At 39.4% G+C, this 19,404-nt stretch overlaps 1 protein-coding gene across 1 annotated transcript; it reads right to left on the bottom strand.

Moving 5' to 3' along the window:
• Positions 1–7,966: 7,966 nt before the first annotated feature.
• MTRF1 (mitochondrial translational release factor 1) lies at positions 7,967–18,670 on the bottom strand. Its single transcript, XM_010000874.1, has 9 exons — positions 18,221–18,670; positions 15,229–15,320; positions 14,311–14,392; positions 13,972–14,079; positions 13,708–13,880; positions 12,370–12,487; positions 11,275–11,411; positions 9,590–9,688; positions 7,967–8,089 (listed from the first exon to the last, which is right to left on the bottom strand). Exons 1-9 carry the CDS (start codon positions 18,651–18,653, stop codon positions 7,967–7,969), a joined length of 1,365 nt encoding a protein of 454 aa, XP_009999176.1. The 5' UTR covers positions 18,654–18,670.
• Between the last annotated feature and the right edge of the window lie 734 nt (positions 18,671–19,404).

Genomic DNA, 19,404 nt, shown 5'->3' with positions numbered 1-19,404 from the left:
CTTTCCCTGTAAAAATACAGTTTTCTGATACTTTAATGAAAAAAAATATTCTGAAGGCCTGGCCCTGCTAGAGCATACAGCACCCTTTTTGAGGCAGTGGGTTTTGTCTGTTGGTACGAGGAGTGCGTTGAATAGTTGTGGTCTTCGCTGAGGGGGCTAAGTATATTGAAGCTTAATCATTCTCAGTACCATAGGAGAGGAAAACAAAATATAAATAAATAGAGCTGATGACTGTGCTCTCCAAAATGGCTTGGACATTTTCTTAAGGATTGTAGATTTGTTTTCTTCACTTGGTGGTGGAACTGGTCAGCATTTATTGTTAGCTGTGTAAGAATACAGCTACGATCATTGCATCTCTTGGTATCAAACAGTGGACCATAAAGGTTGAAATTACAAACCCATTCAAAAATATGTCTCTGTTTCCAAAGCTCACAGGGAGAGTCTCAGTCAAAAACAGAGGGTGCAGTGAAGACAGTTATCAAAGTCCAACTACAGCAAAATAGACTTGGTAACGGCTGAGCTTGGACTCATTGAGAAAATGGCTATTAATCTGTCAGATCAGCTGAGAAAGGAGTGCAAGACAGGGAATCTGGTTTATCACATCCTTTTTTCTATTCTGCAACATTTTCTCTGTGTGTAGAAAGTAGTTAAGTATTGTATTTATTCCCACGTTTCTTTATCTTCATCGGGGTTGTTGTATTTCTTCCAGTGTTTGTTTTGAGGAATTTGAAAGCTTCCTGCAGTATCTAACCCTGGATTGTCATTTAGAGATGCAGGATGCATGCTGGATGCTCTCACAGTTATAGATGCAGGAATGTACAACATATATGCTACATGAAAGACCTCACATGCAAGGCTAGAACAGAAATATCCTTCCTAGGGTTTCTTAAAAAAAGTGTATTTTTCAGGTTTTGTTTTTACTCTCCTCTGAACATTACTCCAGCAGCAAGGAGTCTGCTCTAGCTCAAAGCCTTTGTGCGTTTGCAACTATTTTATACTCATTTCTTCCCAAACAACATGAGTATTGCCCTTCAGCTAAGAAGCTTTTCTTCCTCTTGAATCCATCATGTCTTTTCTGAATCACATAAAGCATCCTTGTGTGACAGGACCATCAGTGCTCCACTAGCACTCTTCATCCATTCCAGCCTGAGTTTGCTTAGGCTCTGTGTTTGAGGAAGATTAAGGCCACGCGTGATGTCACTAATACCTCCTTAGCATATTGGACAGAACTCCTGATACTCCCCTAAACCACATCTGCCTTTCACATGACTGCATCATGCTGTGTGCCGTGGGTGCCCTGTGATTTACCAGTACAACTAGCTCTTTTTGCTCCCTTGCCATTGCCAGCTGCTGAGTTAACAGCTGACCATGCTTTCCTTTCAAGCATTTTTTTTTTCTTACAAATTTGTTTTGTACTGCAGTACTCATCCTGCTTCTGTTATTCCAAGCCTGAAGTTTCTTGACTTCTTTATAATACCTGTAAAATAATTTTTCTGTTTATGAGTATAGTTTATACAGCAGTATAGGTTTTTTTTGTAGGCTCCCCTTCTAATATCCTCTGAGGAAGACATCTTTTCTCTTTTAGTGAGTGCATCTTTCCTTAAAAATGTTTTCTGACATTGAAGTGGTCCTAGGCTGTGATTTAACATACTTATAACTAAATTGCTCAAGCAGATGTTTAAAAACATTTGAAAATAAAAATGTTCAAAACTTGTTTCCTTGAGGAGCTATTGTTAGTTGTAATATGAACCAAAGGTCTTTGTCAAGTACTGTTTTTAACAGAGGAACCAAAACATGTATATTAGTTAAAAAGATTAAATGTTTTCTTTGTTCACTACTAGTAAAGTTAATTTAAATACCATATGCTTGATTTTGCTCATGTAATTTCTAAAGCCTGAATTGCAGAAAGAAATACAGTTCTTCACTCCCTACTACCTCTGAAAGTCATTTTCAAGAGAGACCAGTTGTTTGTCCTCATGTGTAAATTATAGTAAGGGCCAGTTGAACAAAATTTTATACATCCAAAGCCACTGTTTAATTTTGCACCATGCTGACATTCAATTTCCTTATTGTGTATCTAAACCAAGTATTTTCTATACAAAAATACTGTCTTGTGTGAGATTTAAGGCAGATACTGCTTTTCCAGGACATCTGTTCTGCTTTTTTCTTTCCCTCCTGTGCTATCACCCTGCAAAATCTTCTGCCTTTGGAATTTGCTGTAGGATTCCTCTAGGTATTACCACAGTTATGCTCCTCATCTACTAATCCTCCCTTGGGCTGCACTGGCTTTTGACAAATGAATGTTCTTTTTACTGTTTCAGAAGAACAGTGTTTTCAAAAGAAGAGTCTTCTCAGACTAATCCATTTTCTATCATGCAGCATGTTTTTATCTGCTTGCCTGTTTTTACTGCAAGTTCCTTGAGTGAGGACTAGATGCTTGGCTTTAGAGACTGTCATAGACATTATTACCAATATGAGAAGAAGAGCTGGAGAGAAAGGGGAAGTCACTGCCATTTCTGACCATTGTTTCTTATGTGTGGTTTTGAGCAAGTAAATTCAGAGCTTTTTATTTTTGTTTCTTTGCCTCTTCTGTCACCTCTCTTGTCTGTTCAGAAAGCTTAACAGTACAGGACACTTGCCTTTGGGGTGTGGGTTTACAGTAGGGTTGGCCTGAAGTCAGTGATGCTGTTAGAAGCAAACATACAGCATATACTGAAAAAGAAAATTTCTGTGATAGGCATTTGTTATGCTACGAGCTGTGCAGTCACCACCTGCTCAATTTGACCTGCTTTGTAGAATAATCCTTGTTCCTGTTTAGGCTAAGCCAAATTTTAACCCTTCACCTGGGAATCTGTAGATTGAAATCCAGACTTTCCCAGTAGGATAAAAGTATTTTCTTTGACCTTCATAGACAAAATATTTTCTGTAGCATCATCCAATCCCAATATTTGTATTTAGAAGGTAGGAGGACTGGTCGTGACATGGATTTAAGTTAAACTTCCTAACCTATGCATGTATAAAGACGTTTCTCCTTAGGGATGTTATTTCAGTGCATATTTTGGTATCTCAGAAATGGAGTAAAAAACTACTCTATGCTGCTTGGTTTCTTTTGGTTTGCTTGTTGAGTTATGCCTCCTCTTTTTCGTTCTTTTCTTCCTCAAACTGTCTTCCTCCAGTATTCCTATATATGCAAATCTACATATCACCACTGTGCTGCCTTTCTAGCATCCACCTTCACCCTACCCCCCTGCTCTGCCGAGATCTCTGGAAACTTTGACGTTGTCACGTAGGCCCCTGTGTCTCCAGATCCCAGCTTGTGCCGAGCGCTTCTGCTGCCTGTGTCATGCCTTGAAAAAGTACAACCTTGCTGATTTTCTAACACCACGCAAGCTATTTCAGGACCAACTACGTTTGCTCTTTTGGTTCTCATGACAATTTGTTTTCCTGAGACAGATTTCATTCCATGCCTCCTACAGGGTTTGCAGCCCTTCAACCCTTTCACTTCCTGGTATGAAAGCTGTCCCGTGTGCCTCCTGCTCTCTGCTGCAGCAACCCTTTGGTGCTGGTTTGTCAGCCCTGTCTCTGCAGTATCTCTTGTATCTACCTCTTAGGTCCTCTTACCTTCTACCTGCTGAATTATTTAACTTAGAAATTATGTTAACCCTTTGTGTGATTGATTAACAAATGTAGCTTTGTGAAATGTTTTGGGATATAAGCTTGAACGTAAGTTTCTGTACAAACAAAAAGTGTTGCAAATAACCTGAAAAAGGCTAAATTGGCCCAAGAGGATTCCCAGAGAAGCTCAGCTGATGTGGCTTAGATTCTACCTGTAAAAGCAGAAACAGCTGCAGTGTTCTACAGACCCTGGGATGAAGAGAGTGGATTTTAACAGCTTGCTTAAGTGAAGATACAAAGAAGAACAGAGGGGTGATTGAAAAGCACTTGTTCTAGTTCATAAGTATTGTCTGTAGAGTTAAATGGCTGGTTTCTCTTGAACAGCTTTTCAGTTGCAGTTACACAATATTGCAGGCTCTTGAAGTGGAGTTCATATGAAAATACCAAATAAAGCTTTAATTTGACCAGTCTGTATTCCTGTTGTTCATCTATTCAAGGGGTTTCAGACAACCTGAAATTTATGGGTGCATGTTCTGTGAAAAATGGGGTCTGTGACATATATAAATCAAAACAGGTATGTAAATATGGAAATGCTTCTTAAAATAAATGCTCGTATTTTGTGGTCACCAGAATAGTGCCCAGAGTAGAGCATTAAAGCAATACTGGAATTTGTTTTATTCTGTGCATCAGTTACTAGTAACAAATGAACCAGGTTAAAATGGTGAAGTAAAATTCTTAAGACAGTTCAGGTAAAGTTTGTTGTAGTTAATATTTAGTAACATTGAGGATATAGCTGAGTATACAAACTTTCTGATGGTAACAGATGGTGATTCAGTAGCCTTCATATTTGCTGGTCTTAAGAACGATGAGTAATGTCCTGAGAATGAGAGATATGCACTTTTTTAAAAGGTGGGGAATACGTGTAAATTATTTAATAACATTTACTGAAAAAAAAAAAGTATCTTTCTGTCAACATGATCTTCTGGCAACTTTTTTCTACAGAAAATGAAAAAATATTCAGCTATATTAAGTAGCTAGAAAAATTAAGTTATGATCCAGGCAAACAGTTCTGCCAGACTAGGAAATAAGTTTCCTTATTTGCTCACAGCATTTGGTTGTTTTTTTTCTTTTAGCTAAATGAGAACAAGCAGTTTTCAGATTCAAGTGAATACATTCCTTTGTAGTTCCAGGATTTCCAAGACATTCCCTTGTGTATTCTGTTGATGATGAAATGGAAGTAATCAAGGTAAGGTATTAGGGCTGCACTTCTTAGGCAGTGGATAAGTATCCATCTTCACACTCTCTTAACAAGAGCTACATCCAGGCTAAGCTTTTGTCTAGCTTCCTTTACTGGGTGAGAAGCTACAGCTCGAGGCTTCAGCAGAGAAATGAATGTCAGTCAACAGGAGGTGAGGGGAGATGAAGTTGGTGCCTTGCACCAGCTGCAACATCACATCAAGTGTAAGGTCTCAGTTACGCACATGGATGATGGTGAGGGGAAGCCAGGCAGATCCGTGGTGTTAAGTTCTGCTTGTTGTAGCACTGTTTGACAAGCAAGTAGCTGCAAGGGGAGGCTGTTCCTGCGAGATGAATCTGTTCTTGCTCTGCTCTCCCACAAATACTTGTGCTGTTCTAAGGGGCTTTGCTACCTTCCAAAGAGCTGCTTCCCTTTTCCCCCTTGGGCTTTGTTACCATAATTTTTCCTGCTAGTGGTTTCACTGCTGAAATCCGGGGTGCTTGTGGGACCTGAAAAGCTCATCTTCCAAGTACTCCATCCTGAAAATACCTCAGAGATGGTGTTGCTATACCCCACATCCCTCCCTCGAGGACAAGCACACAGCCAAACCCCATCACAGTCTGTCAGCTCTTAACCTCCCACAGAAGGACTGTGGTAGAAGAATGTAAAATAAAATATGGTTCCAAATAATATCTTGTCAGTTAGGAGAAAGCAGCTTTAAATAATGCTTTGTCAATGAGGAGAAGCAAGTATTTCTGCTTTAGTAGAAGTGTTGCAGGCAATGGCCTCCAGGTGAAAGGGGGTCTGCTCTGTGTCAGATTCTCTGTGATAAGTGAGCATAGCTGTATCTTGCTTTCATATACAGGTATGAGCAACTGCAGGATAAGCTTAGTAAGGCAAAGATCCTTCAGAATGTGCTGGACCGGGCTGGGAGAAGGGATTTAGCTGTTAAATTTCAATGCCTGTGCTGGGGACATCTAAAATCAAGGGGAACTGCCTTCTGCTTTCCTCTTTCTCATGACTCTACACAGAACTCTCAACAACAAAGAAGGGCTACAGAAAACTCAGTAACTTCACTAACAATACCCGTAAGGTTCTGCAGTCACCACACAACCATCCCGCTTCCAGTACTAGAAGTGAGGCTCATTTTTTAAAAGTGTTGAAACTGTTTTTCATAGTAAAGAACTTCAGAGGCATTAACTAAGCCTAGAAGTACAATCTGATTATTTAAAAGGCATACTTTGTAAGAAGTTTCTAAGATTGTTCGAGATAATGTAATTAAGAAAATAAATTGGTTTGCATCACAAAAGTGAGCAGGGTAATTGGATAAGCACATTAACTGGATACTTCCCTGTTACAGCTGATTGTATTAGTTACTGCCAGTCTGTCAGGACTGCACAAGTATAAGCCGAGATGCAGATTTTCCTGGAGGTCTCTTTTTTCTGAACTCCTTATTTAAAGCAGTCAGAGTTCAAGTGTGCCAATGACTCTTAAGTCACATGGTAATGTTTCCTGGTTGACTTACAGAGCTATATATTTAAAAAATTAAAAAGGCAAACCAAAACTAAAAGCTTTTATAATTGAGCTGTTGGAAGCAAGTAAAAAATTGTCAGACAACCCAAAAATAACTCCGGAACTGAGAAACTGAGTATGGTTTTCCTGCTTTCTTCCTCAGTTCTGTCCTTCTTAATATAGCTGAATAATTTAGATCCCAACAATGAACTGTGGAGGGGCTTTTCACCAGAGAGGACAAGGAGTAATATTTTAAACTGAAAGAGGGGAAGATTTAGGTTAGAGACCAGGAAGAAATTCTTTACCTAGTAAGGCACCAGAATAGGCTGCCCAGGGAGGCTGTGGAAGCCCCTTCCTTCCCTGGTGGTGTTTAAGACCAGGTTGGATGAGGCTTGTGCAGCCTGCTGTAGTGTGAGGTGTCCCTGCTCATGGCAGGGAGGTTTAAACCTGATGATCTTTAAGGTCCCTTTCAACCTTAACCATTCTATGATCCCAAGAACTGATTCTTCACATGCAAACCATCACGCAGAGCAGCTTTATAGCACAACCTGGGAAGAGCAGGATAAAAAGAGAACAAACACCACGATCCGATCCAGCAAACCAACCCAGTTCAGGGGAGCACTTGCAGATTTTTCTGTGACATGAAACATGAGTGCTCCAGAATTACTGCGTGTTGCTATCGGCTGCCTACGCACACACGCCTGTCAGCACACTGCACAACACGTGCTTTGGTGAAAACATCAGTGCAAGTCCAATAAGCCAAGTGTGCAGTATAGGTATCTGGATTGCCCTCAGAGACAGGGATTGCCCTCAGACAATCCCAAAGACATCAAGACAGAAATGGAATTCCAGAGCTTCCCGATTTACTAAAATGCATCTACACCGTGAACCTGTTTTCTCCGCCAAGGAGGGAGCTGCCTGTTATCACTGCTGAACTCCTTCCAGAATCCCACCAACTTAATTTAAAACTAGAACATGTGCTTTTACACTCCACCACCACATGTGGTCCAGACTGTCCCTAAACTGGAAGAATGGCTGCAAAAAGCTGACACGCTTCTCTCTGCCCCTCTGCCTGAGATCACTCCCTTTGCCTTTGTTATATTCACTCTAAGAAAAACAAAGCATCATACACAGACTTGTTTTTAAGGGACTAAATTTAGGAAGATCACCCAATCAATGGATAAAATTAAGAAGTATTCATGAGGTCAGATTCTAAACTATGTTTGGGGAGCTTAGGTCCTTTCACATGGAGAGGAACATGTCCCACCCCCAAAACAAAACTTGCACAATGTATGACTTCTTTCTTCTCCATCACCATGATTCTGTATCTTCCAAGCTGCAATATGGCAAAGAGAAGGACCAGTTTAACAAAGCCATGGGGCCAGGACAAGAGGTATGTGCCCACAGTATTCCAAGCTTGGTCTTTCATGCTAGGGCTGCTGTAACAAATTCAACTCATTTGCACCGAAATATAAAAAAAAAAGGAGTAGCATAACACACTGAAAAACAGAGACATAGATTTTAATCTATCATCTAACAAATGCATCTGTTTCATTTTGCTACTAAACACAACATTTCTACTTTTCACTCTGCACAGTGTTTTCAGCTGCCTCCTCCTTCCAAAGTCTGCAAATTTCCTAGATATTCGGTGACAGCCTCTATCTCTGCAAACTCCAGCAGTCTGTTGATCAAGTTATCCAGTGCTTCTTTCCCACTTAGAATTTCCTAAGAAAAAAAAAACAAAAAACAACAAAAGCATTACTGACTGTCCATCAGAATTCTTCTGAAACACTGACTACTCAAACGAGGAACTCCTGGAATGAACTTTGCCTGCAGTCTTATCTCAGAGCATCCACTCCCTTGTCTCTGCAGCTCCTGGTGTGAAAGCAGCACAGCACGGTGCTGCCTGCCTGGGAAAAGCAAATTGATTCTGGCAGCAGCAGCAGGAGCTACTGGTGCCTTCCTGCCATGCTTTCATGTAACCCATGCGTTTCACTGAAAATCCTCTAACAAGAACAATCAAGGATTGAAGGATCTAATTTAAATACTGCTGTAGATGCCAAGAACTGGTTTGTTTTGCAAGCAAACCTTAACTGACTTTTGTTAGGCAGTTCACGGTTCCAGCTTCACTAAAGGAAAGTAACAAGTGCCCAACCTTAAGTAACTGAAAATCTGTACTAAGAAATGTTATTTTTATACAGTCAGGGAACTGTTTCCCATTCTGCTCCATCATGGTATTTGTGGACCTATTCCCCACTCCATTAAATATGTACCATTCTGTATTCAGCATGCACTGTGTTCTCTGAGGTTACCTAGGACATCTGTGGATACAGCTCAAAAAGTGTTGCTTCTCATGCAATAGCACCTGAAGTAAACTGGATACCTAAGCCAAAATTTTGACAGGTCACCCTAATTTTTTTCCTCAAAATAAAAACATTTTCCATACATTTAATAGATAAAAAATCCATTTCCCTGTAAAACAAACAAACAAACAAAAAACCCAAACAATAAATAACTAAGATTCAAGCCATATGTAGACATTCACTCAGAAATAAAATATCAGGTCATCTTAACATGAAAGCATTCATATTCAGCTTTTTTTTTTAACTGTTATATGCAAGGAAAACATAAAGAAAAGTTTTTTCACTTTTTTCACTTTCTTGCCCCCTCCCTGGAAGTGTTCAAGGCCAGGTTGGATGAGGCTTGTGCAGCCTGGTCTAGTGGGAGGTATCCCTGCTGGTAGCAGGGAGGCTGGAACCTGATGATCTTTAAGGTGCCTTCCAATCTTTACCATTCTATGATTCTATGATTCACTCTAGCATTAAAGGGTGGAGGAAAGACTTAGGTTAACTTAAAAAAAAAAAAAGGCCTTGTCAGGTTTTTCTTTTGTCTGTACTGTGCTTCAAGAATCTCAAATTTCACTTGCCCAGTTTGGCCAAGGGACTCATGGAGTTCACTAATGGGAACTAAATGCTTCCTCATTTTTCACTCTTACAGCAGGAGAAAAAGAGAGAAGTGGGTCAGCAAGTTGTATTATCTTGTGCCAGTCACCTTTAACACTGCTTCACAACAAGACAGAAAAGAAAGTTTCAGCACTCTATGACATTCTGTCAGAGCACAACTGGCTATCTCATTTTTTCATATATATTAAATTGTTTACACTAAGTTGATTTTTTCATCTTAGGTAACCATCTAACTTCAAAGACTCTGGTGAGCAACCATTACCTTGATATTGCGAGCATCATATGAGATCCTGTGGTCAGTGACTCTGTCCTGAGTGAAGTTGTAAGTTCGGATTCTCTCTGACTGGGCTCTTGTTCCCAACTGCAGTAAAGTACCAAAAAACAAAATTCTATTAATAAAATAATAAATCAAATATTACTCTGAAACAGCATACCCAGAATAAACTTTAAATGGACCAGCGTGTTTCACCCACACACCTAGTAGTCACTTCCTTAGTACATACTGTTTTTATAAATACTGTAGCATTACTAAACTGCATTATTTCTGATTGTGTATCACAGACCAAGTGTTTACATCCTCCAATAGAATTCTGTTCCAGCTCTGCAGCTGGGAGAATTACATAACTCTCCAGAGTCATGTAAACCATGAGATGTGTCTAAAGGTGTTCCCAGTTCAAACGTGGGTGGTTTTCTTTTTTTCCGGGGTTGCAGCTCCCACGAAAGGTGAGAGCATTAAAACCAGAAGCAGGACAGTCAACCTGCGGCAACGCAGCTCCGCTAAGGTTTGGCTGTCAGAAATTAGCACTCGAAGAGGAGTAAACTGAGACTACGAAGTGTAGTCCTCTAGTGGTAAAGCGCAGGAGTGCAAGCAATTCTAAAAGCTTTAAAACCAAAGGTAGCATCGTTGTGTGTGGTTAAGTGTTTTATTAAAAAAAGATAACGTAATGCTAGAAACTGCTTGGAGAAATGGGTGTCTGCTTCAATGAGCTTTTTTGAAAAATTCATCTGCGCTCACATATGTACTTCAAAACAAGGAATTTACTGAATAAATTCTGAAACATTAGGGAAGATAATTTACTTTTTGCTTGGTATTCTGTACTATTCATATAAATGTACATTGAAGACCTCTATACAGCTTTGAAGACTGTCAAGCTAAAATTAATTTAAAAAGATAAATGGCTCACCACTTAAAATGACTGAGCTAATAATCTGCAGGAACAACACATTTAAATGCAACTTGAAATTAAATAGCTAAGCTGGAAACTCTGGAGTACTGAATAATTCTGTAATTACGAAGTATTTTATTCCTCTTGATCGCTGCTGAAGTTTGCACCACAAGCAGGAAAATGCTCAAAGAATGGGGAAAAAAAAATGAGCACATTTCAAAAGAAAAGCATAATTTGCAGCATAACCTGAGGCAATTCTTTTATTGAAGCTGTTTCTTCCTTACAAGCTTACCTAAAACACACCAAATAAACTGCTACCTAACTGCAAGATTCTGTTTATATACTTGTTTCTTTCAAAAGCTCTGTATGATCTTACAAATACTCTGGCTTAGAAACAGGTTAAAATACATCTTTGAGAAGGTCTGATCCCAGTTTTCATGGAAAATAACTTTTTACTCCTGTTTCAAATGTGTAACTTTGGCTGTAATAGGGTGATTCAACCCATTATGATGTGTGTTGCCTTTTGGATAATTGCAGCTACAGTCTTTTGAGTCTCTTCTTTCCAGCTACAGTTGATGTGTCTTTTTCACTGCCTGAGAAGTCTACATTAGAGTTGAACATGGATAAGTGAAAAAACATTTACCATTTCAAAATACAAGATTCTCCTCGTAAGCACACCTGGTCACACACACACACTGCCCTGTCACTGTCACTCAAAAAGATCATCAGCACATCTAGAGCATCCCATCCTCTCCAAATTTCAGCAATCCCATTCTCTCACCTGTAGTCTTCTGGCACTCTGCTCTTGACTTAGCTGTTTTTCAATGATCTGCTGGTACAGCTTAGCTCTCAGTGTCCGCAGAGCTATTTCCTTGTTCAGCTGCTGTGATCGCTCCTGCTGGCACTCAACTGCCAGTCCTTTACAGAGGGGATTCAAGAGAGATCACATCAAAAGCCCATTATAACAAAGAACAAACAAGCTAAATTAATTCTAACACACTGGGCAAATGAAACCTTCTAAACTGCTGGCTTGTAGGGACTTTCAGCTGTAGGATTAAAAGTCATTTTAACACACTGGCCAGAACCATTAGTATGTTCCTAAACTCTTCACAGCTGCACCAGGGGCTTTGTTCAGTACTACAGAAAAGTCAGGAACATTTTAAAAATTCATAAAGCAAACAAAACATTTCTAACATTGCCTGCAGAAAACCGGTTCGGTCCAATTCCACATATTGGAAGGTAATTAGCACAGCCTACAGAAGCATGTTTAAAACAGTGTAACACAAGTTTGCAAAGTCTTAGTCTAGATAAGCTCTTGGAGACGGGAAAATTCATTCTGGACAGACGGAAGCCCACTGAATTTCAACAAAAACAAATCCTGAGAAAGACAAGAGTGGTCCAGTTTATACACCACCTTCCCATCAGTATACACTTTCCTTCCTATTCAACATTTGATAGCATTATCTAGTACTGAATTAAAACCTTCAAGTCTCCTTTTTTCTCCGTCTTGTAGCTACCCAGGTTCCAGCTTGGCCATAGGCACCCTTGACTGCCAGTGGCCATTATTGCTGAAGCTGCTGAGCACAAAGCAAATTACTTCCATCCCATCCCTGTCAACCTGCATTTGTTCTTCCATCCTTCAAAGACAGTGTATTCATTTAACACTCCCTCTGAAGACAAAACTGGCATAACAGCAACATGCTGACCACTGTGCCACTGCTCCATACCCCTTTCCTCACACACTGCCTTGCTAGAGGATGGGCAGAACATGGGCTTCCTTTTTCTGATATAAGGAACAACCCTGCAAACTCACTCTAAGATCACAAGCTTATTTTCCAGAATACAGATTAGAAGTATGAAATACAGCCAGACTTACCTGTGGGCAGGTGTACCACTCTCACAGCACTATCAGTTTTGTTAACGTGTTGCCCTCCTGCTCCTTTGGCCCTGAATGTATCTATACGCAATTCTTTGGGATCCACTTTAATATCAACCTAGAATAAAAGAAAATCACTACTTTCTGCTCATTCTAAAAATATTTTTACAAGAAAAAAGTATTTTCAATGATAGTGGAAAAAAAACCCAAACCAAACAATGAAAAAAAACTAAAAAAATTGCTGCTTTGCAATTGTGTCTGAGTAGCAGCTATAATTACTATACTTGAAAAAAAAACTGCCATGTCTAATATTTCTGCAAAGCAAGTGATGCTTTAAATATTTCACTTATTTTTTCAAACTCTTATTCTGGGTCCTTCAAAACAAGGTATGTGTGTGTGTAAACAAAACAAAGTCACCAACGTTTTGTAAAAACACTGGCTTTGGCAGGGAGACTAAGGAATAAGCAAATACTAAAAAACTACTTCTAAACATCAGTGCAAGGATCTTGTTCATGAGTCAAGCCCGAATGATTCTTGCAACAGTGCCTTAAAAACATCTAACTGAGGAAAAACTGGGTGTATCCAGATCCCAGTAAGGATTGCAGCATTGGAAATATGAGTCCATGATGACCTGGACCACAGTTTGAGCTCAGTGGATGGGAAGAGAACATTCAGATCTGATCAATGTTGCAAGAAAAGCATGACAAGGAAGCAGAAGAATTTGTAGGAAAAGCCTACAGGATCTGGTTTTGTTTATAAACTGCTGGTTTAAGTGGGAACTGCCATGTCACTGAGATCTCAGAAAGACTAGCCAACACACTCACTCATTCAAATTCAAAGCAGACTGTCCTTGATTTAACAGAGGACAACATTAATTTAAATGAAACAAAAAAAATATCAAAAGGACCTGCAGAATCACATTAATATGCAACACTGAGTATTTCCTTGGATATATTCCCTGTCTTAATACATTAAGTAATTTAAAATGGGCTTACTCATAGCAGGCAGCTCTGTGAGTGTTGGGGCGAGAATACTCATTGAAACAACCACTGATTTACATGCCGTTTCAGGCAGCAGCAAATCTCTGCAAAGTTGCTTCTGATATCCCGTTTCAACATCTAACATACAGAGCCAAGGACTGCTGCCTTCCAGAGCCAGACAACTTGTGGTTCACTTACTGGGACACACCCAAAGCACTTGGGTATCAATAAAATCCCTAAACAGTAAGACCAATGTGATTTTAAATAACACCTACTCCAAAGCCAAAATGAGTGAGCAAGGATACACCACCTTACTACCCTGATTCACTGTTGGTTTACCTATTCACAGTTAGTTTACCTCCTCTGGCTGAGGGAGAACAATAACTGACATTGTTCCAGTGTGAATTCGCTGCATTCTTGATGACAGGCCGGTCTCAGGGATTCGCTGGACTCGATGAGTCCCTCCTTCATATTTCAGATGCCTGTAGACATCATCTCCTGAAATATGAGCAGCAGCATGATGCAACCCACCTAGACAGACAAGTAATATGTGACCAACATAGCACAGCCACACTGCTTTGAATGTCATTTTCCTGGTGGAATGTCTGAAGAAGTACTGTACCTATCTCAGCTGGCATATAGTTCACAATGTCAAAGGTCCAACGCTTATAGTCTGCATAGTTCTGGTACATCTCAAACATTTCTTTAGTGAACTGCTGGCAGATGTCTCCTAAAAATATAAAGGCACTACAACATAAACAGCAGTTCACAAAGTGGCAGCCACCAGTTTTTAGATTTATCTGCAACTCTAACCATGGCCATTAGACTGATTGATACTCTTCTTCTGAAAGTATTACTTTATATCATTAAAGTATAAAAAGGCATTAAGAATAACCCATAAGAGGTTTAATAAAGTTGGATAGAGGTTTAAAGTACTCTTTACTGTGGGGACTTTGCTGACCTCCAGTTGTTCTGCCAGCTGTCACTTCCAATATGACATGACTTCTATCATATTTTTCCTTTGGCACTAGAAGCTGGAAAAGCTGGGGGGGAAGAAAAAAAAAAGGTCATTATCTCCTTCATGACTCTTTATCTCTTCTTAATCAAATTTAAAGCCAGCCTTCACAACTGCCACAGCTTGAGTGCACCCAAACACTGTTTTCTTTTGGCAAACTAGTAAGTAGGACTAAAAACTGTACAATAACCACTGCAACTTAGTGCAGTTGGAGTGGAAATGGGACATGCTGGTGCATCCACAGTAAAGCTAGCAGAAAACTTGATCCCACAGAATCAGGCATCAGGTTACCCACTCCAACCCCACCTACCTATGAATACAAAGTTATTAGCTATAACTCAGCCTATCTTTATATTAATCTTATTTTTCAGAAAATCCCATTTCACATTATCAGTGTGAACACAGAAATGAGCCCAAACATAAAGCTCTCCACTGAATCTGTCCAGCCTCTCTGCTTATAATTAATTTCCTCACTCAGGGAGTGCTGTCAGCTGAAGGAAAAATGAAAGACTGCAAGTTCCAATCAGTAACCTTTCAAGAATGCATGCTCCACTGCCACAAACAGTTATTAGGATGTAATGTCAGGTCTCAATAGCACAGACTCAACATTTTTTTAATCCACTTCAGCATCTACAGACAGACAAGCAAGCAAGCAAAAAACAGCTAAAATAATAAGATTCTGAGACACAATTGTTGGTAAGAAGCTTACTAATAATTATTGTTGCCACTTCTTTTCAGGGAGAATAGAGAAGCTGAACTTCTGTTTCATTAAATGCAACTGTCAACATCTAATGGTAAAATCACAAAAGAACATTTTTCTGACAACTTTATTTACAAAGCCGTATAATTTTACCTCAGACTCACCTTTCTGCACAACTTATTGATTTTTTTATCCAGGGTCTCCCTCTCTTCTAAGGCAAGCTCTAGAAGTTGTTTCTCATCTCTGCTGTCTAGCTCTAAATTTCAACAACAGGAAGAGATGTTAGCCAATCACACTTACCTTAGAGCAAATTGTAATCCAGCTGACCATTCTGTCAGGATGAAATATCAAATAAGAGCAGCCCGAGTCAGGATGCACATTGCTAACCAAGTGATATTTTTCAGGTGTGCTGGAAGGAGTAGTGAATATCTTACCTCTCAATCTCTACCTTATAGCTCAAAGTCTGCATCAAGTAGATGCCAGTCCCACCTGACGGTTACCCACTCTCAGTTATACTGATAGTTCTGTCACACAGATTGACAGACCAGGGGTAAATCCATAAACTGATTTGACAAAATACATCAAAAACATGCCTGCAAACAAGAAGTGCCTCTGTTTCCCTCATTACCATTTCTCATGCAACAAAATGCTTTGTTTCTAGACTTGCCCAGAACACCCATATATTAAAAATTTTGTAGGCAACTCATTAAGGTGGCCACTATAAATAATGGTATAATGCTAGTAATGAGGTTTCTAACCTGTCTCCTGTAATTCAGAAGATCAGTGAAATGTGGGTAAACAGTAATCAGGATGTGGAAGACCTCATTTTGACTCTGCTTTGCTTAAGGAGATACCCTTCCACTTTCTTCAGCACGTGAAGAAAGACATAGAAATACTGCAGTTAATCTAGTTGAGAACTACCAAGATGGTCGTGTTGGAGCAACGAATGTATGAGAAGAGGCTGGGAAAACTGTGTTCAGCCTTAAGAAAAGCAAAGGCAGGGGAGGGAGAGGTTTTATTGTTGTGTACAACTATCTAACAGGAAGACATCAAAAAGATGGAGAAACACTCTGTATATCATGATAAAAGGACACGTAAACTGGAATAGAGCAAATTCTGATTAGATATTAGGAAAACTATTTTCAGCCGAGGGGTGCTCAGACACTGGAACTCAGAAAGGTTGCATCAAAGCCTTCTGGCTGATCCAAAAAGCATTATTATTGATAAGTTAAACAGTATGAAATTAACTACTGTCAGCAGACGTGAAAGAATGTTCTGGTAGTGACCAACAAGCTTGAAGCTCAAGGATTTGCATCCCATTCCTACCTCCCTGCAAACCTGACCTTTAAGAATCTACCTCGTGATGCACATTACCAGTGGCAAACCAGGAAATAATAATTTTCTGCTTCACTGAATGCTGCAAATACAAAATCCTACAGCATTTGTGAGGAATTCAGGTACTACAGTCAGGGAGCTAAGTGGAAAACAAAGAGCAATCAAATTAAGAAAATGTGTTTTAACTTGGCCACATGATAAACAGTACAGATAGAATAATTGGGATCTATTAATTAACTTCTTGGCTGTAATTTTCTTTTGTTCTTTTCTTTTCCCTTCTTTCAACTAGAATTCACTCATTTCAACACATATTTTACAGAATTAGAAAATGTCTTCATTATATTTACTTGGATACAAAAATAGCCTTTCCAAGCTCAAGTATGAATTTTACAGCATTTTCTTAATACTTTCTAATTCTTAAAAATATATATATATTTATTTTTCAGTGTTAAATTTTCATCTGTCTTCACCATCACTCCTTTTCCTCTTTCTCTGGTGAAGGGAACTTAAGAAGGTTGGGGATTAATACATTTTCTATAACCACCATTTCTTCCAAAAGCACAAGTATCTATTTATTTCTAAAACTAAATAATACAAATGTTTTCTACCTTTTTAAACAAGTTACATTTTTACCAGCTTTATTTAAATATGGCTTTTACTGTTTTGTCAACACTTCTTTGTTGTCTCTCTGAAAAGCACCACGATTCAAAGAATCAGACTGCTTAAGGCTGGAAAGGATCTTAAAGATTCCAAAAGCCCTGCCATGATCAGGGACACTTCACATTAGACTGCACAAAGGCTGCACAAAGCCCCATCCAACCTGCCTTTAAACACCTCCGGGGAGGCGGCATCCACAACCTCCCTGGGCAACCTATTTCAGTGCCTTACTACCCTCATGGCTGGTGTCTAACCTAGATCTCCCCTCTTTCAACTTAAAACCATTGCCCTTTGTCCTGTCACTGCCCTCTCTGGTGAAAGGCCCCTCCCCAGCTTTCCTGTAGGCCCCTTTAAGGTACTAGGAGTTTAATTATTTAATGTAAGCCCCATTCTCTCCAGGCCAACATTTCCCTCTCTTGGGAACATCTATCGGTGTTGCAGAATGAATGACTTTTTTTCTTTCCTCCTCACACTTCAAACTTTTTTTTTTCTCAAAATGCTGCAGTATTATTTATTTTGTAAATTCTTTTAATCCCTGTGTACTTATTCCTGAACAATATCAAAAACAATAATATTTTTTAAATTCTTTTTACCCCAATTTCTACTGTAGCAGGGTACTGAAAACCAGCAGCTTCTTAGACAGCAATCAACTTTTATTCCTTGAAGGACTACTCAAATATTTTCAAAGGAGTATTAGTTTTTAGCACTTAAATTGGAAGACAACAATTCAGGGTCTAATGAAAGTTAATGTAAGTTTCTCAATGAGTACCAACAAAGTGGCTAGATGGAACCCCATTTAAAACAAGTCTTTATCTACCAAGTTTACTACGCTCACTGAAATTCACAGTGCTCTATCAAATAACTTTAAAACAAACATTTCCAAACTATTTCTGCTAGATGGATAGACCTGAGATTCCAGATGATCCCTGCTCTCCCCAGTTGACTGTATTAAGACCTCAAACTAAGGTAAGATGAGAAATGGAAGGATGGAGCTGGATACAGAAAGCCCTAGCAGCACACAAGCTCCCAGGAGGAGGCAGGACCAGAGAGCGTTCCAGGGCTGGCTTAACTTACTCAAAAGCTTTCCTCAAAGGCTGAACAATTAAGTTTATCACAAGCAAAGCTACTGTTTTGAAACAAGTTAAGTAGATGCGGTCTCCTTACCTCTGCACATAGCTTCTAACTCTTGAACTTCCCTTTCAGCCTCTTTGATTTCTTGAAATGCAGCTGCAATAGGGGACAGATCGGCACATCTTCTCCTTAGGGTTCTTTGCTCAAAGTCATTTAGTGAGTCAGCACTTAACAGATGACTAACCTGCTGGTATTCCTTGCTTAGAGTCTCCAGATGCTTCTGCACAGCCTCATGCTTCCACAACGCTCGAGAAGCCTGATGGTTTTTCCTATGCCAACTGTTAAAAAACAAAGTGAATCTAGCCGTGTCCAATAAAGAGTTTGGCCTCCAATATCCAGAGTTGTGCAGGCCCACCACATAACCTATCTTCTTCACGACAGGAGCAAGAAGATGGCTGTGAAGTTGACCGTGATAGCAATTGAAATGCAGGCTCTTAAACAGACAGATACTTTGGAAAGCTTTCATTTTGTTTCTTATTTTTCCATCACCTGAAATGAAAAGTAGACAGTACACGTACCACTGTTATTATGTAGAAAAGAGAGAGCATTCTGTTAAAAACAAAACAAACACAAGAACTGTACCAGGCCCAAATCCTGTTCTTGATTACATCAACACAAATGCAACTGTCATGGAAAAACTATTCTTCTTTTAGTCCTGGTTTAGACCAGAAACACGTATCAGCGCAGTTGGAAAATGTCTCTTCCCTCACTTCCTCACACAATTTATTTATGCTGTGGAAAAGCTACTGCAGATGCTGCTTTACAGAAAACAGATTCATTTCGCCATACATCTCATTGGAAAAACCCAACCCCTTCATACTTTTACTGGCAAAAGAAAAATGTTGCTTAGAGAAGACCAACCTATACTAGAGGTGCAGAATTATATACAGAGAAAATATGAAATGTGCAGAATTGATGTGCAAAATTATATCCACTACTACAAGACCTAACGTTGGCAGAAGGACATCAGTAACACTGTGCTAACCTTGCAACAGTCAGACTACAACACACTTGCAAGAAATTACTCACCCATACATGTGCTGTGTAAGACACAGGTGCAGTGCTATATGTTTCTTGTATACTCCTTCCGTGATATATTTACATATAAGTGCTATAAACATTTTCTATCCAAAAAGGGAGTAAGAAGCTCGCACTCTGAAATACAACTTCTGTATTTTTCTGAGACACTTGGCCTACAGTTTTGCAGGATACAAGTT

This window comes from Chaetura pelagica, unplaced genomic scaffold (genome assembly GCF_000747805.2).
Source record: "Chaetura pelagica isolate M959 unplaced genomic scaffold, ChaPel_1.0 scaffold115, whole genome shotgun sequence".
Taxonomy (NCBI): domain Eukaryota; kingdom Metazoa; phylum Chordata; class Aves; order Apodiformes; family Apodidae; genus Chaetura; species Chaetura pelagica.
The sequence above is the reverse complement of the archived record's forward strand: the minus strand, read 5'-3'. Positions and strand labels throughout refer to the sequence as shown.